Source organism: Phocoena phocoena, chromosome 2 (genome assembly GCF_963924675.1).
Source record: "Phocoena phocoena chromosome 2, mPhoPho1.1, whole genome shotgun sequence".
NCBI classification, from domain to species: domain Eukaryota; kingdom Metazoa; phylum Chordata; class Mammalia; order Artiodactyla; family Phocoenidae; genus Phocoena; species Phocoena phocoena.
Window position 1 is genome coordinate 31295505 of NC_089220.1, and position 9476 is coordinate 31304980.

Consider the following 9476-nt stretch of genomic DNA (forward strand, 5'->3'; position numbering starts at 1 on the left):
CCTTTTAATGTGCTGTTGGATTCTGTTTGCTAGTATTTTGTTGAGGATTTTTGCATATATGTTCATCAGTGATATTGGCCTGTAGTTTTCTTTCTTTGTGACATCTGTGTCTGGTTTTGGTATCAGGGTGATGGTGGCCTCATAGAATGAGTTGGTGAGTGTTCCTCCCTCTGCTATATTTTGGAAGAGTTTGAGAAGGATAGGTGTTAGCTCTTCTCTAAATGTTTGATAGAATTCGCCTGTGAAGCCATCTGGTCCTGGGCTTTTGTTTGTTGGAAGATTTTTAATCACAGTTTCAATTTCAGTGTTTGTAATTGGTCTGTTTATATTTTCTGTTTCTTCCTGGTTCAGTCTCGGAAGTTTGTGCTTTTCTAAGAATTTGTCATTTCTTCCAGGTTTTCCATTTTATTGGCATAGTGTTGCTTGTAACAATCTCTCATGATCTTTTGTATTTCTGCAGTGTCAGTTATTACTTCTTTTTCATTTCTAATTCTATTGATTTGAGTCTTCTCTCTTTTTTTCTTGATGAGTCTGGCTAATGGTTTATCAATTTTGTTTATCTTCTTAAAGAACCAGCTTTTAGTTTTATTGATCTTTGCTATTGTGTCCTCATTTCTTTTTCATTTATTTCTGATCTGATCTTTATGATTTCTTTCCTTCTGCTAACTTTGGGGGTTTTTGTTCTTTTTCTCTAATTGCCTTAAGTGTAAGTTTAGGTTGTTTATTTGAGAAGTTTCTCGCTTCTTGAGGTAGGATTGTATTGCTATAAACTTCCCTCTTAGAACTGCTTTTGTTGCATCCCATGGGTTTTGGGTCATCGTATTTTCATTGTCATTTTTTTCTAGGTATTTTTTGATTTTCTCTTTGATTTCTTCAGTGATCTCTTGGTTATTAAGTACTGTATTGTTTAGCCTCCATGTGTTTGTATTTTTTACAGATTTTTTTTCCTGTAATTGATATCTAGTCTCATAGCATTGTGGTCAGAAAAGATACTTGATAAGATTTCAGTTTTTTAAATTTACCAAGGCTTGATTTGTGACCAAAGTTATGAGCCATCCTGGAGAATGTTCCATGAGCACTTGAGAAGAAAGTGTATTCTGCTGGTTTTTGATGGGATGTCCTGTAGATATCAATTAAGTCCATTTGTTTAATGTGATATTTAAAGCTTGTGTTTCCTTATTTATTTTCATTTTGGAGGATCTGTCCATTGGTGAAAGTGGGGTGTTAAAGTCCCCTACTATTTTTGTTTACTGTCGATTTCCCCCTTTATGGCTGTTAGCATTTGCCCTATATATTGAGGTGCTCCTATATTGCATGCATAAATATTTACAATTGTTATATCTTCTTCTTGGATTGGTCCCTTGATCTTTATGCAGTGTCCTTCTTTGTCTCTTGTAATAGTCTTGATTTTAAAGTGTATTTGTCTGATAGGAGAATTGCTATTCCAGCTTTCTTTTGATTTCCATTTGCATGGAATATCTTTTTCCATCCCCTCACTTTCAGTCTCTATGTGTCCCTAGGTCTGAAATGGGTCTCTTGTAGACAGCATATATACGGGTCTTGTTTTTGTATCCATTCAGACAGTCTATGTCTTTTGGTTGGATCATTTAATCCATTTACATTTAAGGTAATTATCGATATGTATGTTCCTATTAGCATTTTCTTAATTTTGGGGGGTTTGTTATTGCAGGTCTTTTCCTTCTCTTGTGTTTCCTGCCTAGAGAAGTTCCTTTAGCCTTTGTTGTAAAGCTCGTTTGGTGGTGCTGAATTCTCTTAGCTTTTGCTTGTCTGTACAGGTTTTAATTTCTCCGTCAAATCTGAATGGGATCCTTGCTGGGTAGAGCAATCTTGGTTGTAGGTTTTTCCCTTTCATCACTTTAAATATGTCCTGCCACTCCCTTCTGGCTTGTAGAGTTTCTGCTAAAGATCAGCTGTTAACCTTATAGGGATTCCCTTTTATGTTATTTTTTGCTTTTCCCTTGCTGCTTTTAATATTTTTTCTTTGTATTTAATTTTTGATACGTTGATTAATGTGTGTCTTGACATGTTTCTCCTTGGATTTATCCTGTATGGGACTGTCTGTGCTTCCTGGACCTGATTGACTATTTCCTTTCCCATATTAGGGAAGTTTTCAACTATAATCTCTTCAAATATTTTCTCATTCCCTTTGTTTTTCCCTTCTTCTTCTGGGACCCCTATAATTGAATGTTGGTGCATTTAATATTCTCCTAGAGGTCTCTGAGACTGTCCTCAATTCTTTTCATTCTTTTTTCTTTATTCTGCTCTGCAGTAGTTATTTCCTCTATTTTATCTTCCAGGTCACTTATCCATTCTTCTGCCTCAGTTATTCTGCTATTGATTCCTTCTAGAGAATTTTACATTTCATTTATTGTGTTTTTCATCATAGTTCGTTCGGTTTTTTTCTTCTACGTCCTTGTTAAACGTTTCTTGTATTTTCTCCATTCTATTTCCAAGATTTTGGATCATCTTTACTACCATTACTCTGAATTCTTTTTCAGGTAGACTGCCTATTTCCCTTCATTTGTTTCGTCTGGTGGGTTTTTACTTTTACCTTCATCTGCTGAGTATTCCTCTGTCTTCTCATTTGCTTAACTTACTGTGTTTGATGTCTCCTTTTTGGCAGGCTGCATGTTCCTAGTTCCCATTGTTTTTGGTGTCTGCCTCCAGTGGGTAAGGTTGGTTCAGTGCTTGTGTAGGCTTCTTGGTGGAGGGGACTGGTGCCTGTGTTATTGTGGATGAGGCTGGATCTTGTCTTTCTGGTGGATGGGACCACATCCAGTGGTGTGTTTTGGGGTATCTGTGAACTTATTATGATTTTAGGCAGCCTCTCTGCTAATGGGTGGGATGTATTCCTATCTTGCTAGTTGTTTGGCATGGGGTGTCCAGCACTGTAGCTTGCTGATCCTTGAGTGGAGCTGGGTCTTAGCATTGAGACGGAGATCTCTGGGAGAGCTCTCACTGATTGATATTAAGTGCGGCCAGGAGGTGTATGGTGATCCAATGTCTTGAACTCGTCTCTCCCACCTCAGAGGCTCAGGCCTGACACCTGGCTGGAGCACCAAGACCACGTCAGCCACATGACCATGTACATGGGGAGTTTCTTGCCTTTTGGGAAGTCTGAGGTCTTCTGCCAGTGTTCAGTAGATGTTCTGTAGGAGTTGCTCCACATGTAGATGTATTTTTGATGTATTTGTGGGGAAGAAGGTGATCGCTACGTCTTACTCCTCCTTACTCCTTGAAGGTCCTCCCCAAAGCCTCAATCTTTATCTTTCAATTATATAGGGATATTTCTGAATAATTTTTTTTTCACCACACTATGTGGCTTGTGGGATCTAAGTTCCCTGACCAGGGATTGAACCCAGGCCACAGCAGTGAAATCCCAGAATCCTAACCACTAGGCCACCAGGGAACCCCCTGAATATTTTTTTTTTAAAGTCACACAAGTTATATGTTTATACAATGGTGGGACAGGCACAGGATAGACACTCTCATTCCAAAAGTGAGAAATAGGAAAGAAGAAAGGAGCGACCAGTCCCAAGTATGTCCAAAATCTTAAGGCAAGAGAATAATTAATTCTCTTTGGCTCCATGTTCTTCCCTCTAGGCACACTGGGGATTTTGTTTCACTTCCGGATCCATTGGAGTGAAGGTCCTGCCTTCCAGACACACTGGGCTGGCAGTTCTGGGTTGGACACCCAAGACTCCTGGAGGCCCACCCCATGGTTTTGCTGAGCACAGCCCACACTGCAGTTCTCATGGACTGAAGTCATATGCCTGTGGCTCCCCAGGCTTAAATAATGTGCAGTGGTTCTACTAGTCTGGGGTCCTGGAAGTGACCTGCCCCCATGGCTCTGCTGGGTACTACCCTGGTGTGTGCTCTATAAGGTGGCCGCCTCTCCAGGGTCATAGACCCTCGGCTCCAGTAATCTCCATCCTTCAAAATCTGGATGGAATTTGCACACCAATGGAGAATGCCCAGCGTGGACACTGCCAAAGCCTGCTGTCTGTGCCTTCTAGAGGAGTGGCTACGTTGCCTGTGCTGTGGAGTGCTGGGAATGGAACCCAAGTGTGTGGCAACTCTGTCATGCCTCTGATAAGGCATGAAAAGGTCCTGAAGGCACTGGAGACCCCTCCTTTGAAATTGATCTGATGATCTCTGGATCACCCTGTGGAGCAAGGGGGTGATTCTGCTATTGTCTTGTACATAGCTCCTGACTTGTGGAGATGACTTACTAATCTTATCAAGTGGTTTGCTTGACCACATCCTTAGTGTTCTATTCAGACCATGTTTTCTCAGTCTTTTCTATATGGATGGCCTGGGAATTTTCCAAATCTTTAAAGTTCCACTGTTCTTTGATGAATAATTCCATCTTTAAATCACTTTTCTCTTCCTACATTTTGCTAGAAGCTTATAGCAAAAGGAAATAAGCCAGCCACTCCTTCAACACTTTGCTGAGATATTTCCCCAGCTAAATATCCAACTTATTTTCTAAAGTTGTACATTCCACAAAACACTAGGACACAAATCCACTCCAGCCAAACCCACTCCAGCCAATTTCTTTGCTACTTGATAACAAATAGCTTTTCCTCCATTGTCCAATAACATAATCCCCATTTCTGCCTCATTAGTATGGCCTTTCCAGTCCATATCCTACCAATCTGTTCAAGATTACCTAGGTATTTTCTAAGGTATTTTCTAAGGAGGTTGGGGGTTTTCTATGCAACTTTTCCTTTTTCTTTCTAGGCTGTCACCAAGAGTCTGTCCACAGCACTGTAGGCTTTCTAGTCTTCCGCTCAAAACTCTTCCAATCTCTATCCAATACCTAGTTCCATGCCATTCACACAATTTCAGGTAACTGTTACCTACAACAGTACTTCCAGGAACCGATTTTATGTTATATTATGTTAAGGCAGCAAAACACCATTATTGGGTGACTTATACATAAGAGAACTTTATTTCTCAGTTCTGGAGGCCAGTAAGTCCAAGATCAAGGCACCATCAGATTTAGTATCTGGTGAGAAGCGCTTCCCGGCTCATAAATGACATCTTCTCACCATAACCACACAGGGTAAAAGGGGTGAAGGATCTCTCTGAGTCCTCTTCTATAAAAGCACTAATCACCTTCCAAAGACCCCACCTGCTAATACCACCACCTTGGGGGTGAGGATTTCAAACGTTCATCTTGAGCACGCCCCAATCAAGATTCAGAAGTTTCCCATCACTCCAGAAACTTCCCTCCATCCCTCCCTTCCCTCACATCAGGAAAACAGTGATTTAAATTCTATTCCCCTATATTACTTTGGACTATTCCAGAACTTCATACAAATGAAGTCCTATATAAAGTTTCTTTGGTCTGATTTCTTTCTATCATCATAATATCTATGAGATAGATACATCCATGTTCTTACACATGGTGGAAACTTGTTCAGATTTACTGAGGATTATCCCACTGAATGAATATGCCATTTTGTTTGCCATTCATCTATTGAGTACTGGTTGTTTGTTTCCAGTCTCTGGAATAAACTTGTGAATAATGCTGCTATGAATATCCACATACGAATCGCTGTGGGGAACGTCCTATGGCTGGAATCACTGAGATGTAGGGCAAGTATAAGTTTAACTTTATTAGAAACTATTACTATCTACCCTACCTTTTCTACCCGTGACACTATTTATTCTTTTGTTCCGTTAATCACCCCCAACACATTTCATTTTTATAAAGTATGAGAGAATCTGATTCTTTCCTCAAAATTCTTACACAAAGAAGCTTCCACTCTCCTCTCCATTTTGTAATTTCTTAATTACAAATTGAAGCCTTGTCTCATTTTGGTTTCAGGAAAAAAATGTCAATCACTGTCTTAAAATTGCACAACACCCACTGATTCTTCCCCTGTGACTTCTCCAAGAGGCCGTGGGACCACTCAGCCCAAGCTATACACTCCATTTTTCCTAATTTCTCCCATGTTTCCTCCTCTCTAAGAGCCCTGTGCCAGGATCCCCAGGATCACTTAGCACAGCCCCTCCCCCTCATGAATACACCATTGTTATGTAAGAGCTGCCCCCTCCCTCCTGCACCTCTCTGGGGACGCCCAGCCTCCAGTCTCTCTCTGCTCTCCTCAGGACTAGACTGCTGTTTAGGAGTTGCTGTTGCAGGGATAGTCTTGCCTGCCTCCTGCTGGAGTGGATTTCTTTGGTCACAGGCTTCCTCACTCATGGGGCCTGCCTGGGCCCAGGCCCACCTGGCAGGTGATCTCTGGCTGCCTCTGCTCTGGCTGCTCCTGTTTCCGACCTGCTGCTCCCATGAACCCCCAGCTTGGCGCTTCACTTCCTCTGAAATTGTGATCCCCAGGAAGGTGTCCCACAGAGTGCGTGGAGCCACAACACAAGGCCAGCTCTCCTACAAGGTTCGCTTCAGTGGCCAAAGACACGTGCTTCACATGAGAGTCAAGAAGAGCTTGCTGCCCAGGCATTTTCCTGTTATCACCGATAACGACCAAGGCGCCATGCAGGAGGACTACCCTTTTATCCCCCGAGACTGTTACTACTTTAGCTACCTGGAAGGGGTTCCTGGGTCCATGGGCACACTGGACACCTGCTATGGGGGTCTGCATGGCATGCTGCAGGTGGATGACTTCACTTACGAAATCAAACCACTGGAGGCTTCTTCCAAATTCGAGCATGTGATTTCTCAGCTTGTGTCACAAAAAACACCAGCAGAGGATGCAAAATGTAAGATTGAAAGGAAAGATACAAATCAAGCATATGAGGAGGCGATGATTGCTGAGATACCTAGAGCAGCTCCTGCGTATTTGTGGTGGCCGCATAGGAAATACTTAAAACTTCACTACACAATTTCTAACTCATTAGTTGTTCAGAACCGTAATCATACACGTATAGTAGAGAATGTAGTGATTATAAACAACATATTGCATAGCATTTTCTACCAGGGTCAACTTGAGGTTTTGATTCGTCTTCTGTGCATATGGGATGGCATGGATAGGATAGATTTATACAAGTGGCCTAGGGCTGCAGCTGCAATAAATGAATTTGGTTTATGGAAATGGTGGGGATGGTATAAACAAATTCCTCATGATACTTCAATTCTTTTCACAGGACATAAACTCGCTGGGTCCTCATATTATAGCAACCATGAAGGAATATGCAACCCCAATTGGGGAGCATCATATGTATTTGTTTCAAAATATCACATATTTTTAGCTTCAACTCTTACAGCACATGCACTAGGTCATATTCTGGGCTGTGTACACGATGGTCCAGGTTGTCACTGTTTTCGAAGAGATCACTGCATCATGGCTCCTGAGCCTGGTCTTCTAGATATGATGAGCAATTGTACCTATAGCCAACTGCATCAGCGGGTTTCTATGTGGGATCCTTGTTTGAGTTCACCAAATGTACCATACCGTAATTTTCCTTATGTAGCTCCTCGCTGTGGTGACAAGATCGTAAATCAGAGGGAAGAATGTGACTGTGGCACCTTGAAAGACTGTGCTAGGGATCCGTGTTGTCAGAACGATTGTGTCCTCACCGGTGGCAGTGATTGCAATGAAGGAAGTTGCTGTGTTAAGTGTAAATATGCTCAACCTGGAACTGTTTGCAGAGATACTCTTAGTATTTGTGATTTACCAGAATATTGTAACGGGGCAACGCACGTTTGTCCAACTGACACTTATATCCAGGATGGAACCCCATGTTCGCCATTAGCTGTTTGTGTGAAGGGAAACTGTAGTGACCGTGATATGCAGTGTCAAGCCCTCTTTGGCTATAAAGTAAAAGATGCTGCACCAGCATGCTATAAAACATTGAATATCATAGGTGACCGATTTGGGAACTGTGGTGTGAGGCTGGTTCCAGGAGGAGGACGTCCTGTAAAATGTGAACCAGATGATGTTCTGTGTGGAATGCTGCATTGTGCTCATGTGGAGGAACTTCCTGGCGGTGGGGAGCACACTACATTTCATCATATAGTGGTACAAGATATTAAACCAAAAAGCTGCTTTGGGTACGATGCCCATTATGGGACAGACTCACCAGAAATGGGGCTGGTAGTGGATGGTGCGTCATGTGGCCCGGGATCATACTGTAAGAACCAAAACTGTACTTTTTTTCAAGACATGGGTTTGGACTGTGATGTCAAGATGTGCAATTACAGAGGGGTATGCAACAACCGAAGACATTGTCACTGTCAGCAAGGCTGGAAACCACCAAATTGTAGTGAGAAAGGACCAGGTGGCAGTGTAGATAGTGGCCCCCCACGTAACAGAGAAATAGGTATTCAAGCCAGGCTACTAGTGAATATAAACAGAGGAATAGCTCTACTGCTTCTTCGTCTTTTCCTTCTTTTGCTTTCAGCGGTGATAGGTGTCTTTTTCTATGTAAAAGATACTATGGAAAGCAAAAAATAAACCGTTGGAAAAAATAACCCCTTGAACCCAAGTAAATACAAACTGGAACACACAAAATGGAGAAAATTACTTTGGCACTTACAGGAAGAAATGATCGATAATCACTCTTACAGGATTAATTACGTAATTCCATAACTCTTCCCAAGTTGTTATCTTGAAATAAAATGACTTGGCAACTTAAAAAGGGTCTGTGTGGTTCAATGCATTTAATATTTTAGATCTGGTCATAGTCTTACTACTCTTGTAGATGATAGTGGGAACTGTTAGGTTCAACAACAGGAGGACTTATACTTATTTATGTTGTGCATACTAAAGTTTCACAGATATGCCTGTAGCACTCCTTGTTTGAACCGGTATGCACTTGTTTAATCGTTTATTAGACTTTCCCTTAGTTGATTATGTACTAGATTTGTGTTATTGGTTCATGTTTTTGCTAGTGTTAAATAAGCCTAACATAAAAGATAGCATAAAAGACACCTTGACAGATACAGTAGGAAGATCAAAAATTTGGGGTCATAAGTGCATGAATATCAACAGTAGTTCAACGACCTGCTAAGTATGTGATCTTGTCCAAAGTCATAGGCTTTCAGAGGATCAAGGTTATATCTGACATGTTACACTGAGAGATGAAATGTACTTTTCTGGGGTTTCGTGATGGTCCAAAGAAAGGCCCTAAGAAGGGCCTGGAATATGTTAGGCACTTAATAAATGCTGACTCTTTCATTCTCAGTATTATCTTGGGTAGTGCTAAAACAGAAGTATTCCAAGTATAAGGACTTTGGCATTTGATATCTTTTATTGTAAAACCATCACACAAGGATCCATTGATCACTGATTTATCACTTCTTATGGGCCCTAGTTATTAATGTCATACCATCTCACATTTAAAATCCTAGGAATTGCCTAAGCACAGCCTGTCTATAAAGTACAGGATGGAACTGCGTGCCTGACGTATAATATGTACAGGAACAAAAACTTACATAAAAGGAAACAGGAAGCAATCGCTTCATCAGAGAGTATTAGAAGCAGGTC

The 9476-nt window shown here is 41.3% G+C and overlaps 1 protein-coding gene across 1 annotated transcript; it reads left to right on the plus strand.

Annotated features, from left to right (window-relative positions):
* The first annotated feature begins 6233 nt into the window (after positions 1–6233).
* LOC136118360 (disintegrin and metalloproteinase domain-containing protein 20-like) lies at positions 6234–8444 on the plus strand. The gene has a single exon (XM_065871662.1). It carries the CDS (start codon positions 6234–6236, stop codon positions 8442–8444), a length of 2211 nt encoding a protein of 736 aa, XP_065727734.1.
* Positions 8445–9476: the final 1032 nt, after the last annotated feature.

Coding starts and splice junctions, on each gene's coding strand:
- LOC136118360 (XM_065871662.1), top strand. CDS start 6,234: ATGGGGCCTGCCTGGGCCCAGGCCCACCTGGCAGGTGATCTCTGGCTG.